Source organism: Canis lupus, chromosome 6 (genome assembly GCF_011100685.1).
Source record: "Canis lupus familiaris isolate Mischka breed German Shepherd chromosome 6, alternate assembly UU_Cfam_GSD_1.0, whole genome shotgun sequence".
Classification (NCBI taxonomy): Eukaryota; Metazoa; Chordata; class Mammalia; order Carnivora; family Canidae; genus Canis; species Canis lupus.
Window position 1 is genome coordinate 14,447,895 of NC_049227.1, and position 21,309 is coordinate 14,469,203.

General features: G+C 57.4%; 1 protein-coding gene across 6 annotated transcripts in view; it reads left to right on the top strand.

Annotated features, from left to right (window-relative positions):
* CARD11 (caspase recruitment domain family member 11) overlaps positions 1-21,309 on the top strand; it is a 126,397-nt gene that overhangs the window by 99,990 nt on the left and 5,098 nt on the right. For 5 of the 6 annotated variants that reach the window (XM_038539600.1, XM_038539598.1, XM_038539603.1 and 2 more), the window contains 16 exons: positions 569-721; positions 1,146-1,271; positions 1,932-2,129; positions 3,920-4,096; positions 4,712-4,763; positions 6,423-6,505; positions 7,618-7,718; positions 8,585-8,637; positions 10,371-10,503; positions 11,068-11,269; positions 11,674-11,800; positions 13,913-14,153; positions 14,728-14,824; positions 15,132-15,227; positions 16,788-16,923; positions 18,005-18,184. In XM_038539600.1, the coding sequence (XP_038395528.1) occupies positions 569-721; positions 1,146-1,271; positions 1,932-2,129; positions 3,920-4,096; positions 4,712-4,763; positions 6,423-6,505; positions 7,618-7,718; positions 8,585-8,637; positions 10,371-10,503; positions 11,068-11,269; positions 11,674-11,800; positions 13,913-14,153; positions 14,728-14,824; positions 15,132-15,227; positions 16,788-16,923; positions 18,005-18,184 (2,155 nt within the window). The remainder of the gene's footprint in view (positions 1-568; positions 722-1,145; positions 1,272-1,931; positions 2,130-3,919; positions 4,097-4,711; positions 4,764-6,422; positions 6,506-7,617; positions 7,719-8,584; positions 8,638-10,370; positions 10,504-11,067; positions 11,270-11,673; positions 11,801-13,912; positions 14,154-14,727; positions 14,825-15,131; positions 15,228-16,787; positions 16,924-18,004; positions 18,185-21,309) is intronic. The other variant, XM_038539602.1, reaches the window with a different exon arrangement.

The following is a 21,309-nucleotide window of genomic DNA, read 5'->3' on the forward strand; positions in this document are numbered from 1 at the left end:
CCTGTATTTCCCATCACAGACTCATTTTCGGGTATGAAGGAGGAAGTAGCTGAGAAATAACAGCCCCGAACACATCTACGGGGAAAGAAAAAAGGCTTCCCTCCCCTTCCTCCAGAACAATTCCCCCAGGATTGGCTGCCTGGCATTTGAGGTGCGGATTTGGAGCAGAGAATGAATCCCAGGTTAATCGAAGCAGATTAATTGATATTTCAGGGGATGCATCTGGACGGCAGATCAGCCCTCTCTTTGTTGTCACCTACGAAGTGTTTGCAGGAGCAGCAACTGCTTCTCTTGGCTCTGATAAGAGCTGGGGCAGAACAATAGGCGTCGGGATGTTCCTGAGCAGAAGTGGGTTTTATGCTTCTTTCCAGGTGATAAAATTCTTAAATAATAAGCTGCTTAAGGACCCCGAGAGGCAGCGACTCTTTCTCTGCTTCCCTAGCACAAAACCTTCTGCTCTCACAGAGCATTTGTCACTGGCTCTGTTGTCCCCTGCCTTCTGGGGCCACCTGGCTCCCTGCCTCACCACACCCCCAGCATGGTCAACCCTTCCCGTCCACCCACCCAGGCCGGGAAGCGCAGCCTGCCCGACTCGGACAAAGCCATCCTGGACATCCTGGAGCATGACCGCAAGGAGGCTCTGGAGGATCGGCAGGAGCTGGTCAACAAGATCTACAACCTGCAGGAGGAGGTCCGCCAGGCAGAGGAGCTGCGGGACAAGGTGGGAGCCCCCCGATGGAGGAGCAGCATTCCCCCAACCAGTGCCCTCGGGTTTCTGTGCATTAGCAAGATCTCCCCGGCCCCCACCCTCTTCAGGGGACTAGGTTTCAGCATGGCACAGATGCCCCATGCGTGCCGGCAGGAGCACCTGGCAGTGCATTATTGTGCCACCCTAGCATCCGCTTCCCCTCCTAACTGCAGGCCACATGAGGAGACACAGTGTCTGCCCTGACCCGCTCCCCATCCCCCCTTGCACACAGTAGGTGTAAAGCAAATCTCAGCCAATTGACTGACCTACAACTGTGGCCCTGCTCTTCAGAGAGCTGATTCTCAGAAGGACATGCAAAGGAAGGAAGGGACAGGCCCACAGGGAGGCTGGGCTGGAAAGCTGCTGGCCCCGATCCATCTCTCCCCATTGCTTACAGTACCTGGAGGAGAAGGAGGACCTGGAGCTAAAGTGCTCAACGCTGGGCAAGGACTGTGAGATGTACAAGCACCGCATGAACACCGTCATGCTACAGCTAGAGGAGGTGGAGCGCGAGCGGGACCAGGTACGGGCAGGCATCTGAAGGTCGTGGGGGCCTGAACCGGGCCCCGCTGGCTCCTACGGCAGAGCATCATCCTTCGATACCTCTCTAGGGTCACAGCTACGTGCAGGCTGGGTCACTCATCAGAGGTGTGGCTGCAGGCTAGCTCTACCCCGTGGACGCCTCACAGCCCTCTTCTGTAAGATAGAAGTGATAAGACAGCATCACCTGCTAGGGGCAAGGGGCAGGCTCCAAGAGATTCCACCCCAGGACTCTCAGTATAGGGCCCAGCCCCTGGCAAAGGCAGGACACACGGCAGCGGTGGTATGTACTCTCAGGAAAGGTAGCGATTTTTTTTTTTTAAGATTTTTATTTATTTTCTCATGAGAGACACAGAGAGAGAGGCAGAGGCAGAGGGAGAAGCAGGCTGCATGCAGGGAGCCCATTGCAGGACTCAATCCCAGGACTCAGGGATCACGCCCTGAGACAAAGGCAGACACTCAACCACTGAGCCACCCAGGTGCCCTGCAGGTAGCGATTTAAATGCCCAGGAGTAGGGGTCAAGAAAAGAGCAGGAGCCAATGTGGCCAACCCTGGGCATCCAGACAGAGACCACATCCTGGGTCTGATTTGGTTGGGTCGGGGTGAAAAAGCAAAGTGGCCTCATCCTCCCCTCCCTGGCAGGCCTTCCATTCCCGGGATGAAGCACAGACCCAATACTCACAGTGCTTAATCGAGAAAGACAAGTACAGGAAGCAGATCCGAGAGCTGGAGGAGAAGAACGATGAGATGAGGATTGAGATGGTCCGGCGGGAAGCCTGCATCGTCAACCTAGAGAGCAAGCTCCGGCGTCTCTCCAAAGACAGCAGTGGCCTGGACCAGGTGGGCCCGGGGTGAGGATGGGGGGCAGCGGGGCCGAGCGAGGCCCCCACACCTGCAGCTGGGTGCCTCCCCACACTGCTGAGGTGTCCCCATGCCTGTGCGGCAGCCCTGCCCTAACACACCCAGAACAACCCATATCCTTGACCCTCCTGCTCGTCCATAAATTTTGCACGATGAATTTTGAATTTGGAAAATGCAAGATAAAACCCCATCCTGGCCACTTGCTAGCCAACTTTAGACAAGTCACTTCACCAGGTAGCCTCAGCTCCTTCTTAGTTGACCATGGCCACCTGTTAACGTCCCACCCTGCTGACCAGCGGCTGCCACCACCATGTGGATGGTTACTGGTATCTGATGCCCACTGAAGCCCTAGCACCTATGAGGACGCTGTTCTTTACGGACTGCACGATACTTAATACATGTCACTGTATAAGCCCCAAGGGCTCATGAGTGGATGCTGACATCAGAGCAGATGAGGTTACCGTCAGCGTAGCTGTGCATTTGAGTGCTGTCACACATGGGTATATGCTCAGTGCCTTCTGTGCATGAGCTCCTGCCCACAGAACTGTCCCACCAGGAAGGTAGGATTACTGTCCTCAATTAATTACCAAGGAACCCTGACCCTAGCAGCTGAGGGCATGGCTGGTCAAGGCCTACAGAGGTCAGGCCCTCAGAGACTCAAATTTACCGCTGGAGATTAATCCAGGAATGTGACATTTCAGCACAGTGTTGTGCGTGACAAGCTGGGTTGGGCCATGGGGTCCCCGGGGGCCTGGGCCTTGGCTCTGGCAGGGTTTTAGGAAAGATTCCCTGCAGAGAGGCTCAGGACTGTGTGGGAACCTCTGCTTGCAGTGCTGTCCCTGGCTCTGCTCGGCCCCTGTAAAGGAAACTGGAAGCTTCTGCATTATGCTGTCAACCCTTTGAACATTTATTGTTTGCAATTATGCAGAAGCTCCAAGAAGGCCGAGCCCTAGCAGGAGGCCAGGCTTTGGGTAGACCCTCGGGGAGCATTTGCTCCAAGGAGAGATGAAAGCTGTGGGGGCATCTGTCCTGGGTAAGGGAAGACGGGGCCAAGTTCTGGGCCCAGGACAGCCTGAGCAAGGTCCTGTGGGCGTGACACACAGCATGCTGGCGGCAGGCCACAGTGGATGGTTCTGCTGTCAATGGAGTAGGAGGCAGGGCGGGGCAGGTGATGCACCCCAAGGGGTGACAGCAGGTAGCAGAGTCGGCTTGTGGGCTAAGGCCGTTCGTTGTTCTTCTGGGACCTTGGTGCATTTTGTGCAGGGAAGTAAGGCTTTGGGTTTGGAGGCAGCAGCACAAAGGTTGTGTGATTTGGGGGGCAGCTTGCCCTGAGGCCACTGGTAGAGAGCACCAGGACGGTAGGCTCACATGTGAGGACAGAGATGGTCACACCATCATTCAGCGACAGGTTCTGCTTTTGGAGCTCAGGCCCAGAACTACATCTGGGATTGTGAAGGCAGCATGTCTGACCCCGGGGCCCAAGAACCCCCCAGGGGCCATCACCCTGCTGCTGTGAGCATGACAAAGAGGGAGGAGACAGGGACAGGGAGGTTGGTGACGAAGAGCAGGTGGTGCTAGAAGCATGAACTGGGCATCCAGCGGGAGGTGGTGCTACAACCATGTACCTGGGCTTCAGGGCTGGCGAGGGACACGGGGGTCAAGAAGAAGAGTGGGTGTCCTGAGTTTGCAGCTGGAGGCCCCCAGGAAGGCTGGCCCGCCCCCCGTAGCTGCTGGCCACGCTGCCTCACGGGTGCCTGCCTCTCTCCCAGAGTCTGCCCAGGAACCTGCCGGTGGCCATCATCTCCCAGAACTTTGGGGACGCCAGCCCCAGGACCAACGGGCAGGAAGCTGACGACTCATCTACCTCAGAGGAGTCGCCGGAAGACAGCAGATACTTCCTGCCCTACCACCCGCCCAAGCGCAGGATGAACCTGAAGGGCATCCAGGTGCGGAGGGCGGCCGTGGGCGGCTGGCGGGCGCGGGCCCGATGGGACTCCGACAGCTCCGGCCCCATCTGGGGAGAACCCCCCAGCCCCAGCTTTTCCCTCGTTTGCGTTAACAAATTCTGCCCCCATCGCTCATAAGCGGAGCAGAAGTTAGAGAGAGAGAATGAAGTAAGCGTTATTTCGAAATCCGTTCATTTATTTAGCAAATAGGTATTGAGTGTCTCTCCTGTGTTTATTGACGCTGATGGCTTGTGAGAGGCCCGCTGGGGAGCCGGACTTACAGCAGCAATCCTGTCCGCTCCGCTCAGCGTCCGGGGCTGTCCAGGGCTCAGTCTCCACGAGGAATGAATGCACGAGATAATCTCACATGAGAGGGGCCGGGCAGCTCAGGGAGGGTCCCCACCCCACCCTGGCAAGGGCCGCCTCATGCCAGGGAAGGGTGGCCAGGGCGGCTGCCCGAAAGCCTCATGCTTTCCAGAAAATACCCCTGCGTCTGCATTGTGTATGCAGTTCTGCTGGGCCTCATGCCCACACGTGGTCCTTCCTCCATGAACTGTGTTTCCGGCCTTGTCTGATTTGTCCCCTCTGTCCTTGGTCCTCTCTTCCCTCTCACAGCTACAGAGAGCCAAATCCCCCATCAGCCTGAAGCGAACCTCAGATTTCCAAGGTTGGTGCACTCCCAGACCCTCTCCTGTCTTTCCGTCTGCCTCTCCCCATCCTTTATTTCCAATGGGGCAGTCAATCCTGTGCAGTCAACCTGGGACAGGCCTGGGGGCCCCAGGTGGAAGGGTGTCCGATAGAAATTAACAGTCATTGTCACAGGACAGGGCAGGAGCTGCAACGTAGAAAGGTCCCAGCTGTGCTACACACACACACACACACACACACACTGAGATCAGCCCTGAGCCCCTGATACCTCAGCTGGACTCAGTGCTTCTGCTCTGGCTTAGCAGAAGGCTGGCCTGACCTTCCTTCCAGGCTTTTGGCCAGGCAGTCTGGGTCCATCTGTGAGCCCCTGGTTCTCCAAGACACAGCATCTTCAGAATCCTTGTCACTCATCCTCACTGTGACTCTTGGGTGACAGTTGGCTAGGGATGGTTTGCCTGGGTAAATCAAGCACCTACTGTGTATCACGTGCCAATAGGTCCATGTGGATGCCCAGAGCCTCTCCTGAGACAGGGCCATCAGTGAAGAGGTAGCAAGTAGCTCTGGACACCCAAGAAAGAGCAGAGGGAAGAGGGCTGGAGAAAGATCCATCAGGAAGGGACACAGTCTCTGGAAGGGCACTCAGGATAGAATGGGGTGCGGGGGCAGGTTTGAGGAGCATGGCATGCTGCTATTCTAGAGGTAGGAGCAGGGAGTGCCAGGAATGAGGCTGCAGAAGGTCACAGGGAAGGAGCTACACGCTGACAGTGTGCATCCCTCCTGGGTCCACAATGGGGCAGGGGAAGGAGGAGTCCTTGGACCTGCTGGAGGCCAGAGGAAAAGCATCTGGGGACAATGGAGCCCAGGGTTGGGGGTCCACCCATCCCTCTTATTGCCAGATCAAGTATCTATAGCACCTTCTTTATCAGAAGGGACGTGTAAAGGCCCTGCGGCCTATGGGAAGTAGAGAAGTGTTTGCCCCAAGAAGAGGGAAAGGAGGCAGCAGGGTAATGGAGCTTCTGGACTCTCCCCAAGCCTTTGCCATTGTCTAGCATGAGATGCCCACAGATTATGATGTGTGCGTGTGTCTGACGGTCCATGCACAAGGCACAGGGGGCCGGGTGGGAAAGCTGGCTCTCCTGTGCAGCAAGGCAAGAGCTGAGAGAAGTGTGTGCAGAACCCCAGGTGGCCCCTGAAGGAGCAGGAGGGTCACCAGGAGCTTTACTGAGGAGGCCACAGACTCTGCCACGATTGGCCCAGTCTCCAGTCGGCCTGTTTCATAGAAAGGGTGGGATCCGTATTGAGGATGGGGTTGCTCGCAGGGACGTTTCTACTCTACGAGAGACACATGCTCCCAGTTCCTGTTGTTCCACAGAGTGTCGGGAAGCCCGGGGGCGGGGGGAGGGGGGGCGCCTGAGTCCTCGGAGACGAAGGACATGGCCTAGCCTCTGCAGAGGCTGCCCCGGGCCCGGCCATGGCAGGATGCACCCATGTACAAGACCGGGCTCCCTTCTGGGAGCCTACAGCTGGGGAACCCAGAGGAGGGAGGAGGCTGTCCCCACGCTCCCCCCAGGAGGACAGGCCACCCAGACAGGACAGCACCCAGGTGCTCGGTGCCCACAGGAGCTCTTCATCCCCTCTTCCCTGCCTTTCCCTTTGCCTCCTGCCTCCATGAGGACAGGGCGAGGCCACGAAGAAGAAGGCATAGACGCCAGCCCCAGTTCCTCCAGATCCCTGCCCATCACCAACTCGTTCTCCAAGATGGTAAGCCAGGGCCCCAGCGTGTCCCCTTCAGGCTCCGACCTGTGCCCGCCCCCACGCTCGCTCACCGTCCTCCGCCCAGCAGGCTGGGCCCCCTGCTTTGCTCTCTGCGCAGGGCCTGCGAGCGTCACTCCGGGGCTGCAGCCCAGACCCTCCTTATGTTTATTTAAAGATGTTTCCACCAGCTCACGATGTATTTACACCTTCTCGCCGCCTCCTTTCCTAATTTAACACTTGGTGGGAGGAACGGATGGGCCTCTGAGGAGCGGAAGCGAACTGCACAGGCGGCGGCTGAAAATTCTGCTGCAACTTGGGGGCCCTGGGCACCTCGGGCAGCCCGGCTGGCGCTGCTGGGGCTGCTGGAGCCCGAGACCACGGACCCCGGCCCCAACCCCCCACCTCCGCCTCCCCACCCCCGCGGGGTCCCAGCCCCTGCATCTAGTGTCACTCCCCGCAGCCAGGCAGCAGAAGGCATGGGATTAGAAATTCTAACCCCAGAGGCGAAGCCCTGGGAAGCTTGTCAGCTCAGCTTCCAAAATCAGGCCCTGGGGGACACAGAGGTTTGATAAGGAATGGCTCCTGTCTGGTCGCAGCTCTGGGGGGCGAAATCTGAGGCTTTTATTTAAAGCAGCTCTTGCCAAGAGCTGGCAGGCCTCCTCTCAAAGGGTCGTCCTCCAGCAGCCATACCGCCTGGTCAGCATCTGTTGCTGCCACCACCACCAGGCCCACAGGTCCTCTTGTTGTGCAGAGTAGGTGTCCATGGCTGGCGCAGCCCAGGGGCCACGGAGCTCAGCCTGTGCAGGGCACAAGGCACTGCCCTGCCCCCCCACTGACCCAGCCTTGGCGGACTCCCGCCTGCATCCTCCCCGCCCCCTCCCGAGGTGAGCAGATGTGCGAGCAGATGTGAGTCAGGCTCAGCGGCTGCGGCCGCCCCAGGCTGAGCTCAAGCCTTCTCTGGCCAAGGTCGCTGCTGAGAACCAGCTCAAGCAAGTCGGGGGTGGAGATGCATCCGTGTTCAGTTTAGTCCTTGCGTATATAATATTTATGTCCACGGAGGCACGGGGTTGGGGAGTAAACACCCGGCTCCCCATCACACATCTGTGTGTGTTTTGAAGCAGCCCCACCGGAGCCGCTCTAGCATCATGTCCATCACTGCCGAGCCCCCAGGAAATGACTCCATCCTCAGGCGCTATAAAGAAGACGCGCCTCACCGCAGGTGGGTGACAGGGGAGGGAGCAGGGTGCCTGCGGGTGCCTTTCCACATCCACTCACTCAGTCCGTGAGCCAACCTTGAAAGGTAGGCAGGATGCTGTCACTTTAGAGATGAGGCTGAGGCTCAGAGAAGGCAGGTGGCCTTCCCAGGGTCACCCAGCTAGCTACCAGCTGACTAAGCCTATGTCCATTTGCCCCGAGCTGCCCAGAAATCAGGTTCCCCAGTGCCCAGGCCCCAGGGGGTGGCTTTTTTGCCAAAAAGTGGTAGACCCCAGAAATCGCCTCCCAATTCCTGCGTCCTGTCCCACTTCCTCGCCTCTTGGAAACCATCAGTGTCCCCAGCTGGGAAAACCACAGTGGAGCGTGGTCTTCCCCAGACATTCAGATGCTTCCTGTCAGCTGGACATTTGGTGTCTCACACTCAAAGTCAGAGATCACTGGGTGGTTTCCAGAACAGCTGGCAGCATGGAGTGGCCTGCAGGATGGGATCTGCATCTCTGGTTCTGCCGACAGCCCGGTCTGGGCCTCATTGCTCTATGGCAAGAACCACATGTGAGGAGCACACTGCCACCTCACCCCCATCCCGTCCTGGGTGAAGGGCCCAGGTGGGGCTGTTGGGGACTCTGTGACCTGCCCTTCACAAGCCTCCTCACTCCGGCTCCCTGGGACACCCTGTCCTCCAGCAGAGCATCCAGCCTTATCCAGCCCTCCTGCCCATGCTGCCCTCTCAAAACCAAGGCCTCTTGGAGAGCTGGAACTTCCCAGAATCTTCCCCCACCTTCAACCAACCACCACATGGCCTGGAGAGCTCCCACACACACATGTACTCCCCACCCCCCCATCACCCCGTCCTTCCCTTGTGTCTTACAGCACAGTCGAGGAAGACAACGACAGCGGTGGGTTTGATGTCTTGGACTTTGATGGTAGGTGCCTGGCAGATCTGAGACATACCGGTGTGGGGGCCACCTGCCTTCCAGCGGGGTCAGGGCCACGCCCACCATGGCCCTGACCCTCTAGCTCAAGACAGAGCCCTGTGCCGCCTAGGTCCTCAGGAAACATATGTGGCGTGGATTTGGGGAAGGTAGTGCTTGCTGTCTGTACTCGAGAGCAAGGCCTCATCCCTGGGGAGCTGCCGGGTGGAGGCTCGAGAGTGGGGGTACAGCCTGAGGAGCCTGGATCCTCTGGAGGCAGCAGGGGCCGTGTAGCTGCTGAGCACAGAATCGGGTAGGTCTAGATTTTTAAGAGAGAGTTTAATCAACAACAACTGTTTGCAGAAAGGCTGTTGGGACCCTCCTTTTGCAAATGCAGGCATGGAGCCACAGAGAGCTCAAGGAACAGTGGGATGGGGTGGGTGTAAGGCAGGGAGACAGCCTAAGAATCTTTGTATGAAGCTGTCAACCAACCTGAAAATAACGAGTAGTAGGAGCAGGGAGGGGGATAGGAAATGAGGTGAGCGAGCCCTGGGGAGACCCAAGGGTATGTAGCAATCCTAAAACAGCCCCACGGGCTGTTTGAACTGATGTGATTGTCAGGATATTCCCTGGGCATTGAACATCTGTACAGAGAGCCAGGAATGGGGGCTCAGTCTCCTGGGAGCCACGGACTCTTCCAATGGGGGGGGGGGTGTAGATTTGGTTTAGCCCAGCAGACACTGAGCCCCCACGCCTCACCTTGCCTGGGGCACAGGACACGAAAACTCATGTCCCTGAGTCCTTGACTTGGCCAACACCCAGGTAGTATAGCTGTGAACCAGTGAATGTACCATCCAGAGCACTCGACTGTGTGCAGAAGACGAAGGGGCAGGAAGGGTTCAGAGGCCTCCTGGAGATGCCTCCGTGCCTTGGGTGGCCCCTGTTCCTCCCGAGCTAGAAGCACGGGGCTGGCCCAGACTCCCCGGGTGTGGCCTGCCAGCCCTCTCATTCCCGGGGTTCCCTCAACTCTGCCTCCACCCTCAGCAGCTCAGGCTGCCAGCAGATAAAATGAAGGATTAGCAGCTCTCCCTAATTGGGGACCATCAGAAGCTATCAAGTGTTAAAGAGAGGTTAGCACCTAATAGAGGCTGGGTAATGAGAAGAATTGAAGGAGTTTTGGAAAGGGGAGAGCTCAAAAGAGAATTCTGGGCAGCCATCCAAGGCATTCTGCAGCGTCAGGACAAATTCCCTTTGCAGAGAAGCCTTTGTTATCAGCCCAGAGCCGGGTCTGCACATCCTCCATCCCTGCACCTGGGCCGTGTGGAGTGGGTGTCTTTGCACCAAGTCCTCGGAGTCCTTCCCGCTGAGTTGGGAAGAGGGGGCTCCTATACTCAGTCCAGACTCTGCTCTTTGGGTCCTGCCCCAGTCCACATCCCCAAAAGTGGCAGATGGTAAGACCTCAGGTGGTCCCAAGATGAAAACATGGACCCCAATTCAGAAGCAGAACCGGTGCCTGCTGGTACAGACTCCTTTCCCAGGTATAGAAACAGGAGGCTTGAAAAGCAGATAGCTGGTGAGACTTCCCTTAAGAAGGGACTCCGAGGCAAGGGGATGGCTCTGCAGAAGAAGATTCAGTGTAAAGCATCTTCTAGAAGCTTCCTGGCCCAGGCCCAGCAGGAGAACCTCCTGGGAGGGCGGTGGGGAGGGGCAGGGATTGGTCCTCATGTGCACTGGCTCCTTTGCAGATGACAGTCATGAGCGCTCCTCCTTTGGACCCCCATCTGTCCACTCCTCCTCCTCCTCCCACCAGTCCGAGGGCTTGGATGCCTATGACCTGGAGCAAGTCAACCTCATGTTTAGGAAGTTCTCTCTAGAAAGGTACTATGGTCGTGGGAAAGGGGAGCCAGAGTTGGGAGAAGGGATGGTGGGGTAAAGGCCATTCACCCCCTAGAACTCCCAAAAAGGGACCATCCACCTCCCCTATGTTCTAGAATCAGGAACCACGGTGTCCCAGAACCAGAAACCACTGCCCGCCCCCAATCAGGTCCAGAGAGGATGGGGGTTGCCCAGGACCACACAGTGTGGTAGAGGCAAGGGGGTGGCACTGGATGTCCGACTGGCCCCAGCGCCCCCCATGAGATGGGGGAAGCCCTGTGGTCTGTGCCCAGAGCGGCCCACCTGGTGTGTGAGGAGGAACAGAGCAGCCAGTGTGCCCTTGTTGGCCCAGCCCACAGGGGTGGTCAGCCAGGGTGCAAGCACAGTGTGGCCACGGCCACTGGTTGGAGGACAGCATCTTGTGTGCTTTCCCGGCAGGAGCAGGTTGCAAGCTCTCACCTCAGGTGGCTGCTCTTGCAGCTCCCAGGGGTGGGATCTCCATGGCATGGCCAGGTAACAGGTGTCCTAATCACAGCCACCTAACCACTGTTTCCTTCCCTGACCCAGACCCTTCCGGCCATCTGTCACATCTGTGGGGCACGTGCGGGGGCCCGGGCCCTCGATGCAGTACACCACACTGAACGGCGACAGCCTCATCTCACAGCTCACCCTGCTCGGGGGCAACGCACGAGGGAGTTTCGTCCACTCGGTCAAGCCGGGCTCCCTGGCCGAGAAGGCTGGCCTCCATGAGGGCCACCAGCTGCTACTGGTGAGGGGCCGGGGGCTGGAGGAGGTGGTGGCACAGCCAGGGTGCCCGGGGTCTTCCCCTACTTCCTCTGCACATGTCCTGGCACAGGGCACACCCCCACCCCCACCTGGAGGAGGGAGCTGGAGGGAGGCAGGGAGCAGCCCCCTGGCCCTAAGTCTCTCTCCTTCCATCTGAAGGCCGTCACTCGTGTGTCTAGAGCCTGTGCGTGCACATGCACACACATGTACACACACCAGTGCACGGGGAGGCAAATGAGTTTAAATGGGATGCTTCCTTTGCTCTCAGCGACATTGAGCTAGTTACTGTTTGGGGAGAAAGGCTTTGGTTTCCCTGTGGGGTGGCCTCACCCCTGCAGCTCTGCCCGCCCATGGAGCCGGGAAGAGCAGTGTGTCTTTGATATCTAGCTGGAAGGCTGCATCAAAGGCGAGAGACAAAAGGTCCCCTTGGATACGTGCACAAAGGAGGAGGTGCACTGGACCATCCAGAGGTGCAGCGGCTCCGTCACACTGTACTACAAAGTCAACCAGGAAGGTAAAGCCACCAGACTCAAACATGCGCTCGGCCACGGCCAGCAGGACACCAGATGTGGGTGGGACCAGGGACAAGCATCCTCTGCTGGCTCACCTTTTCAGTGGGAGGAACAAGCCAGGCCCATCCCCGTCAGGAGGGACTGGCAGGACAACAGGCAGGGAAGGGCAGATGAATGTGAGCACAGGTGAGCACACACCTGCCCTGGCACACCTCGGTGTAGATGGCATGCCTGGCCACGTGCGGCCGGCCCCTTCCCTGCCTGGCCTGGCTCACCCCTCCCCCTGCCAGCTTGAAGCTTACTTCCTGGTCCTGACTCAGGCAGGGACTCGGGGCTGGCCGCTCCCGCACCAGCAGGTCTGCTGAGCCAAAGCTTGGACCAGGCCTTTTGCTCCGTGGCTGGGCTCCAGAACAATCCCCGGAAGGCCTCACTCCCTTCCCATCTGGCCCCTTCTCTTTCTCAGCCGCAGCTCCCAGGCAGTGAGCAGCAGGCTCTGTCTTCCATTTCCCAAAGTCTAAGGCCCCATTCTCACCTCTGGGTTTTTTTCCTGCATGATTATCTCTGCAGCTGGATCTTATTTTTAACCACTAGGGCTCATGAATGTTTCAACAGAGCATAAATAGCCACTTTCTCTCTAGCCGCTCCCCACTGCCGCCTGCTAGCCTGCCCTCCTTCCTGGCAGTGCCCTGTCATTTGGTGTGGAAGACGATCGTCATGCTCTGTCCCTACACACAAGGCCCAGCCTTCTCCTCCTCCTCCTCCACTTCGTCCTCATTGCAGGCAGGCTCCTCCCATCTTCCCAGCCTGGCTTTCCAGCTCAGCAGACAGTCTCTGGGCAGCACCATGCCCACTGGCCACTGGCCAGCAGAGTCCCCAGAGTTGTAGCCCTGTGATCTGGATTCCAGTTCAGGAAAGGTCCTATCCAGCAGGTCCCATCTGTGGGCCTTTCTCTGAGGGGCAGAGAGCTTGGATAGTGATGGGCGTTAACCCTGAGCAGGAGAGTGGGAAGGACCCAACCAGGAGTCCGACACTTCTCCAGGAACACTAATCAAACAATCCTGCTGATTCCAGCCTGCCTGGTGGGTGTGGCGTGGACATGCTGGGTCCAGCTCTAGGACAGTTGTAGCTTCCACTGTCTTATGCAGCTCTGTGCATGTGGGGCCGATTTGGGGATTTATGTTATGGATTTATGCTACAGACATTCAGTTTGCTGGATTTATTGTATTTGTGGTTTATGCCCAACTTCCTTCCAAAGGGATTTGTAAAAACTCACGCTATAAAGGACAATGGTATTAAATAAGGTTGAAACAGCACGTGCCGTGGTCCTACCACTTTGGAAAACCTCTGGGCACTGTCTACAGAGCTACATGTCTAGCTAATCAGGGACCTAGTGATTCCACTTCTGTGAGTAGAGTCCAAAAAATGAGCATGCATGTCCATGCACCAAAGACACTTATGAGGAAGTTCACAGCAGAGCGAGCCATTGCAGCCAGAGCCTGGAAAGAGCACAGGTGTGCACACAGGAGGAGCAGTAAATGAGTGCCCGTGGCACACTCGCAGTGATGAAAGGGGACACATATGCCATGTGGCAGCGTTGCGGCGAGTGTCACAGATGTAACATGACCAGCAGAAGCCAGACATGGAAGGACACGTCCATTTCCATGCCATGTGGCACATGCTGTGGTGCCAGCATGAGGAATCACAGGGGGGAACAGTATTGACCCAGGAGGCATGAGGGAGGCTCCAAGCGCACTTGCCAGGTGCATGCATTTGTAAGAACGATGCATGTGTATGAGTCGTGCAACAATGAAAGGGAAGAAAACCCCCCAGTGGTGAGCTAGGCGTAGAGATCGTAGCCGAGGTCCTAGACTTGAGGCAACTTGGTGCAAAACTTAGCTCTGAGCTCCTGGGCAGCCAAGGCAAAGAGGAAAACCCACACATGACACAGCTACTGGCTTGTTGGGAGTGTCCCCATGGGCCCCAAGAAGAACATGCCACACAGGCGTGTCTCTGGGGGGTGGCAAGGAGGGAATTTGCGCCTGGAGGTTCTTGGCAGCAGGAGGCCCTCCACTGATGGACGTCCCGAGCTTCCTTTACCCTCTCTCCTTGCACAGGGTACCGGAAGCTGCTGAAGGACATGGAGGAGGGCCTGATCACATCAGGGGACTCCTTCTACATCCGGCTCAACCTGAACATCTCCAGCCAGCTGGACGCCTGCTCCCTGTCTCTAAAGTGCGATGACATCGTGCACGTCCGTGACACCATGTACCAGGATAGGCATGAGTGGCTGTGTGCACGGGTCGACCCTTTCACAGACCATGACCTGGATGTGGGCACCATACCCAGCTACAGCCGGTGAGGCCAGAGCCGGCACCAGGCCGGGGAACGGTGGGGGGGCCGCTGCCCCGTAGAGGGGCTCATAGGGCAGCCTTCGCCTGCTGACCAGCGAGCCGCCCATTCCCTCCTCCTCCTGAAGCCTCCCCTGCCTGCCCGGGGATATAGCTCCCTTGGGTCCTGTTACATCACTAGTGCCGAGGAAACCCTCTTTCGGGCATCACCAGAGCATCCTGGGCTCTTGATTTTAAGCTCTGTGCTAGCCCTTGCCTTGCCGTAGGCCCCCTCCCTGACATCTTATGTGACAGCATAGCAGTAGCGCATCCGGCTTCCCCGGGTTAGGCAGGCAGGCAGGCGTCTGTAAAGCACCTGGTGTCCAGCTGCCGCCCAGGCCAGCCCCGTGAGGTCAGCCTCAGCAGCCCCCATCTACCAGGGCCCAGAGGGGTGACTTTGCCGCAGTCTGCACTGGCTGCGGGACTCAAGCTGAGCTGCCGGGCGCCATGTCCTCCCTGGGGTGCTCCCAGCACCCCAGAGTGCTCCGTGCACTGGGGCAGGCCCGGCCCTAAGGCTCTGCCCTCCCGTCCCGTCCCCCCAGAGCCCAGCAACTCCTCCTGGTCAAGCTGCAGCGCCTCATGCACAGAGGTAACCGAGAAGAGGCGGACACAACCCACCACACCCTGAGGGCGCTCCGGGTAGGTCACCCAGCGGCCTGCCGGCTCCATCGCACCCCCCAGGGCAGGTCTGGGGAGGGGTCCCATGGGAGCCACTAATCTCAAGGGTGATGGATTGCGGGACTTGGTTCCTCGGGAACGGAGGAGCCTGCCCCTCGGGGACCTCCCCTCTCTGCACCTCTGGTCTCTGCTAGAACAAATCTCGGGGCTCCTCTTACCCCCCATGCTTGCTCCCCGTCTGGAACGCTTTGATTCCACAGAGGGGGCTGGAGGACGCGGGAGCGCCTGCCCCGCCCAGCGCGCCTGACCTACTGCTAACTGGTTTCAGAACACCCTGCAGCCTGAGGAGCCGCTTTCCTCCAGCGACCCCCGGGTCAGTCCGCGCCTCTCGCGAGCAAGTTTCCTTTTCGGGCAGCTCCTTCAGGTAAAGCGCTCGGAGCGCCTGCCCACTGCGATCACCGTGGGCTGTGGCTCCGCCCGCTCGCTGCCAAGAAGAGAGGACTTGGCCAAAATAACTGCTTTGTGTCCGTACATCACGTCTAGCTTTTCACGGTGCTTCACAATTCCCATCCCATTTTACCCTCACCGCCACTGGTCGGTAGACCGTCTCTGCACCTGTTGGAAGCTACATCGCTCTCAGAAAAAGATTTGAGGAATTTATGGCTGAAAGAACTGAAACAACTTAGCTATTCAAGTATTAGTAGAAAGATCAGAAACTGTATATCAGGAGAAGAAAACAAACACCGTAGGTGTCCGGGTCAGTTGCATCTCTCCGATGGAGCATGAAATTTATCTCTGAGCATCCTGGCAGCCAAGGAAAAAAGGGAAATGCTATAGATTCTTTAAACCTTCCCTGACCACAGAAACATTTTAGTTCTTTAGGACCAGAAAAAATTTTCCCTTATATTTAATTCTAAAATGGATTTTTCTTTTTGCATGAATCATTTTACAAGGACATTGAATAGCATAGTAGGTGATAGCTTCAGAAGGGATTTCACAGAAATGCAGAAGCATTCTGTGTGGCCCTTTCTTCTGTTACCTGCTGACAAGAGCTAAGGGAGTAATGTTAAGGTGTGGTCCTGCAAGGACGTTCCTGTGTTGGTACTGTGCTAATCAGGCCCCAGGGAAGCTTGTGTGTCACTCCGCCCCTCCCAGAGAACATAGGAAACCCAGAGAAATGGCTAATGATGTGACCCTGAAACTAGGTAGATACAGACAGGTGCCAGAAAGAAACTCAGAGTTAGGAGGAATCCTAATGAGTCTGAGCTGTTCCTACTGCCCATGTCACTGGCCACATGTCATGCAAGAGTCAGAAGCCTTGGGCATCTCTGGATGGCTCACTCTGGGGGCCACTTAACCACAGAGCCAGACTATGATCTCAGCTCCTGGATTTTCTTTCCTGCAGGAGGGTGTAGAGGAAAGATCAGAATAGCCCAGGGAGTAGGTGGGAATTTGGATTCTGTGTCCATCACTGGGGCATCCCTCTCCACCCTCTAGGGCTCGGCTCTGAATTGTCCAAGGGAGCAGGGACCCGCCCCCCACCCCCCCAGAGCATACTGAGGCAGGGGGTTCTGTGGGTAGACTGTGAGCTGTCCTGCCAGTGGGGGCTCCCTGCCAGGGACCTTCCACCCGTGCCCCCCCCCCCCCAGGAATGCACATGGGATTACCAGAGGGACTTGTTGAGGGCCTATCCGGACCAGGCCGCCCCATGCACCCCACCCACAGCCCACCCCTCAACAGGCTTCAAGCATGGTTAGGGAGGAGAGTCGCCATTTGTTTGCTTGCTTACCTACTAATGATTCCCCAAACAGCCAGAGGACCCTCTCGGCCTGCTAGGTGCCTCCTGTGTTTGCAGGGGGCCAGGGGAGGGGACTGAGTCGGCCCCCCAGGGGCAGAGCTGGGGTCTAAGCAGAGGTCTGTCTGTGTCTGGGTTGAGAGGCAGCTCTGTGTGGTTAGAAGCAAAGGCTCTTGCTCTGTCCTCTAGTTCGTCAGCAGGTCTGAGAACAAATATAAGAGGATGAACAGCAACGAGCGAGTCCGTATAGTCTCGGGGAGCCCGCTGGGGAGCCTGGCCCGGTCGTCACTGGACACCACCAAGCTCTTGACCGAGAAGCAGGAAGGTATGGTGCTGATGGCCTGGCCCCTCCCCACCTCCTCCTGGCTGGGAGGCTGCAGGGGGCGCTGTGCAGGTCACATGGGTCCCCACTGGAGCAGCTGGAACACCCACTCCCTCCAAAGAGGGGTCCCGGCCTGGGAGGAGCTGCCAGGGGACCTGCCTGGCCTCGGCTGGGAGACACAGCCTTGCGGGGTGGCGTCCCGCCAGGCTCACCCCTAACGAACACTTGCTGCAGTTGGTTTGAGCCCAGATGCCCGTGTTAATTGGAGCTGTTTGCTGTGAAGTGTTCACTTATTGATTTTTCTCCCCACAGCGTGCTTCTTGCCATTTATCAAGCCCGCCAGGGGTCACTGGGTGTATAGTCCCCTGCTGGTGGCGAGCCAGCCCTCCCGGCTGTCCTCATGGGGCCAGGCTGGCCCGGGACACCAGTGGTCAGAGGTGCTGGGCTCCTCTCCAGACTGGCCCTTCGACAGCCGGGTCAGGGGGCTGCTGGTCCCTGGGGGAGGCAGTTCCTGGAGCTGCCTGGGGCTGGCTCTGCTCTGCTCCCCACACACCAGCCTTGAAAAGGCAGCAAGGAGTCCACATTACTCCCTGCCTCTGGCCCTGGTGGCTTCCCAGAGCTTCCAAAGTAAGCCCCAGGCCCCTACTGCCACCCCATCAGCTCCTGCCACCCCCTCTCTCACCCCCTGCCCGCCCACCCCTCTGCCCACACTGCCCAGCTCCAGCTCTCCGCACCTGGCTCCGTGTCTAAACACCAGCCCCAGGCCCTGACTGTCCTCAGAAAACCCATCCTTGTCCATCCCGCTCCAGCCCCCTCCTTGAGAGCTCAGCCCTACTGCCCAGATTGAGCAGTGGGGCTTGCTACATGCTGCTTACCTGCCACCTGCCGCCACCACCTCCCTGGCCCCAGCTCCCAGAACAGGGCCCGGCCCATGGGTTACTGCGTGAATATTCCTGGGTGGCCAAAGGGGTGTCCTGGTTCCTGCAGGCTCCTTGGGACCAGCCAGGCTCCCAGGACATCCGTGCCCTACACCCTGACGGGCAGGCCAGGGTCTCACAGCCAGCCCTTTCCTGTCCTCTTGCAGAGCTGGACCCAGAGAGTGAGCTCAGCAAGAACCTCAGCCTGATCCCCTACAGCCTGGTACGTGCCTTCTACTGCGAGCGCCGCCGGCCGGTCCTCTTCACACCCACCATGCTGGCCAAGGCTCTGGTCCAGAAGCTGCTCAACTCTGGGGGTGCAATGGAGTTCACCATGTGTAAGCCAGGTGAGTGTGCCCCGCCGGCCAGGAGCCCATGCCTGCTCTCCTTCTCCTCCTCCATCAGATCAGGTGGCCGGGCAGGAGAGCAGGAAGGGCCACACTCCCTCATGGCCTGGTGTGCATGGGGAGGGAGAGTCTCAGTCCCTGTTGCCATGCCAGCCCTCGCTGAGTTCACTGTGGCTCCAGAGCAGGGAACGCTGGCCTTCCCTTTGCCTTTCACACCGAAGGTTCAAGACGAAGGGAACATAGTCAGTTAGGAGACATGACCTGGGGTCCCCACTCTGGGCCCTTAGGTCAGAGCCAAGCCATCCATCACTGGGGCTTCCATGCCCTTGATGTGGTTAGGGGGAACCATGATCGTACACCCTACACACAGGAGGCTGAGTCCCAGTCTCAGCTGCAAACTAGAATCATCCTCAGCATCATCTGTATTGAAATAGTGGACGTGCAGGGCCGCCCATACCAACCAAATGTCAGGTGTCCAGAGGAGGGTAGTTTTGTTGTTGTTATAGTAAAATATACATAACATAAAATTCACCACTTTAACCACTTCTAAGCATCCAGTTCATGGGTATCAAGCACATTCATCTCCAGAACTTTTTTGTCTTCCCAACTGAAACTCTATTCCCGTGAAACACTCATCCCTCACCCCAGCCCCTGGCTCTCACCACCTAATGTCCGCCCCTGTAAATTGGGCCCCCCTGGGGACCTCACGGGGGCGGGGGGTGCAGGCTACGGTGTCTATCCCTTTGCCTCTGGCTTCTATCACTCAACAAAGTGTCCTCAAGGTCCATCCCCGTGGTAGCAGGTGTCAGCACTTCCTTCCTTGTTAAGGCCAAGTGGATATTCCACGGCGTGGGTGTGCCACACGGTGTTTATCCATCATCTGTCTGTGGACACGTTGGGTGCTTCCACCTCTGGGCTGTTGTGAATAATGCTGCCATGAACATGGGTGAGCAAGGATCTCTTCAAGTGCCCACTTACAGTTCTTTTGCGGATAGACCTAGCAGCGGGATTGCTGGCTCACGCGGTGATTCTAGAAGTTGTGTTTTGTTTTTATTTTAAACTGCCACCATCATCTGCAACAAGGCTGTACCATTCCACATTCCCACAAGCACACACAGGGGCCCAGTTTGTCCCCACTCTCACCAACACCTGTCATTTGCCCTAATGGTAGTTATCCTAGTGGACATGAGGTGGAGGTGTCAGAGTTTTAAGTTTGCCCTCTAAGGTACCATTCACATTCAGCAACCCACTCCCATTTTGGGTGTGGGGTTGAATGCGTTCAGGCAGGTGTCTACACCCCGTGACCCCAGCCATAACCAGGAGACAGAACATTGTGCCCCCTTGGGCTCCCCTCCGTCCGCCTGCCCCAGGCACTGTTGAACAGCTTCCCAAAACACATCAGTTTGCATTTTCTAGACTTTTCTACAAATGGAGCCATGTAGCTTGAAATCACGTATACCTGGCTCCCTTCACCCCACATAATGTTTCTGAGATTCATCTGTGTGATGGCTCCTGCTGCTGCTAACATCCCTGTGAGCAGGGGGGCCATATCCTTTGGGAGTCCTTTATGCAGAGCTCCCCCGGAGGTTCTTGTGAGGGGCCAGGCTGGGAACCCATAGTATGGAGCTTTCCGAATAGCCCCTGGCCAGGATGCACATTTTGTATGCGTTCACTCCTGTGTTTATCAGTAAGCTCTAACATCAGGGTGGGATGACACCTGAGCAGGAGCAGACTCACCTGCTGAGTCCTGAGAGATGGCTCCCCACACAGCCTTCTGCTGCGTGTTGGCACCGACGCACCTGAGGTCTCCCGGAATGCCCGGCTCCGTGGGTAGTGAGAGGCCGCACCCCCTGTGTCACTCCTCTACAGCCCCTGGCCTCTAGGAGGCCCTCAGCAAATAGTATGGTCGGTGGGAAAGATCATGTACTTTGAGACAAGTGGCTTCCAGCTCTGGTTCTACCCCTGCCCACTCCCTAGCTGTTTATTTGGGGTAAGTTATCAACCTGTTTCCTTGCCTATAAAACCAGGATAATGGTGGCCCCTTCTTGTACAAGTCTGAAGCTCACAGATGGGCAGAGGCCACCCTGGGACCAAGTGTACCATGGGTTCCAGGTTCTCAGCCCCCATGTGGAGTGGGCAGGGCACAGACATGAGTCCCACAGCTTGCTGAATGCCAGCTCCTGCAGCCACTGCAGCAACCACCTCCCTTCTCCACGGGGTCCAAGTACTTCCAAAGCTCTCCATAGCCCAGCTTCAGGTGCAGGAACCTTTCAGGCATGTGCACCCTCATGCCCTTCCTCTGCTTGGCTCCCTGGGAGCCTCACACATCCTGCAGGGAGGCTCTGGGCAAAGGATTTTACTCCTGCCTAGGGTTCCAAGGATTTTTGAGCTGGCTCCCTGACAATATGAGGTTAGGTAGAAAGCCTGATTAGGAAATCTCACTCAGGGCAGCCCGGGTGGCTCAGCGGTTTAGTGCTACCTTCGGCCCAGGGTGTGATCCTGGAGACCTGGGATCGAGTTCCGTGTCGGGCTCCCTGCATGGACATGCCTGCTTCTCCCTCTGCCTGTGTCTCTGCCTCTCTCTCTCTCTCTCTCTCTCTCATGAATAAATAAATAAAATCTTAAAAAAAAAAAAAAAATGGAAATCCCACTCAGCCACTCTAAACTCTGCAAACATGATCTGTCTTCCCCTTGGGGGCCTGTAGGCCTTGTGGGGTGGGCGCTCTAGGCTCCCTCCCTCCCCTGAAATCAACTGCAGCTCCTTTCCTCCTGACTCTTCCCCGGATCCCTTCCCACTCACTTCCAGTGCACACTGAGGACTAGTGTGGGCTTCCCCGGCTAGCCTAGGCTGACTCCACCCTCCTCCTTTCATAAATGGAGAACCTGAGGTCAAGAGATTAAAGATGTGTTTGGATCCCTGGGTGGCTCAGCAGTTTAGTGCCTGCCTTTGGCCCAGGGTGTGACCCTGGAGACTCGGGATCGAGTCCCACATCGGGTTCCCTGCATGGAGCCTGCTTCTCCCTCTGCCTGTGTCTCTGCCTCTCTCTCTCTCTCTCTCTCTCTCTCTCTGTGTGTGTGTGTGTGTCTCATGAATAAATAAAATCTTTAAAAAAACAGAGAGAGAT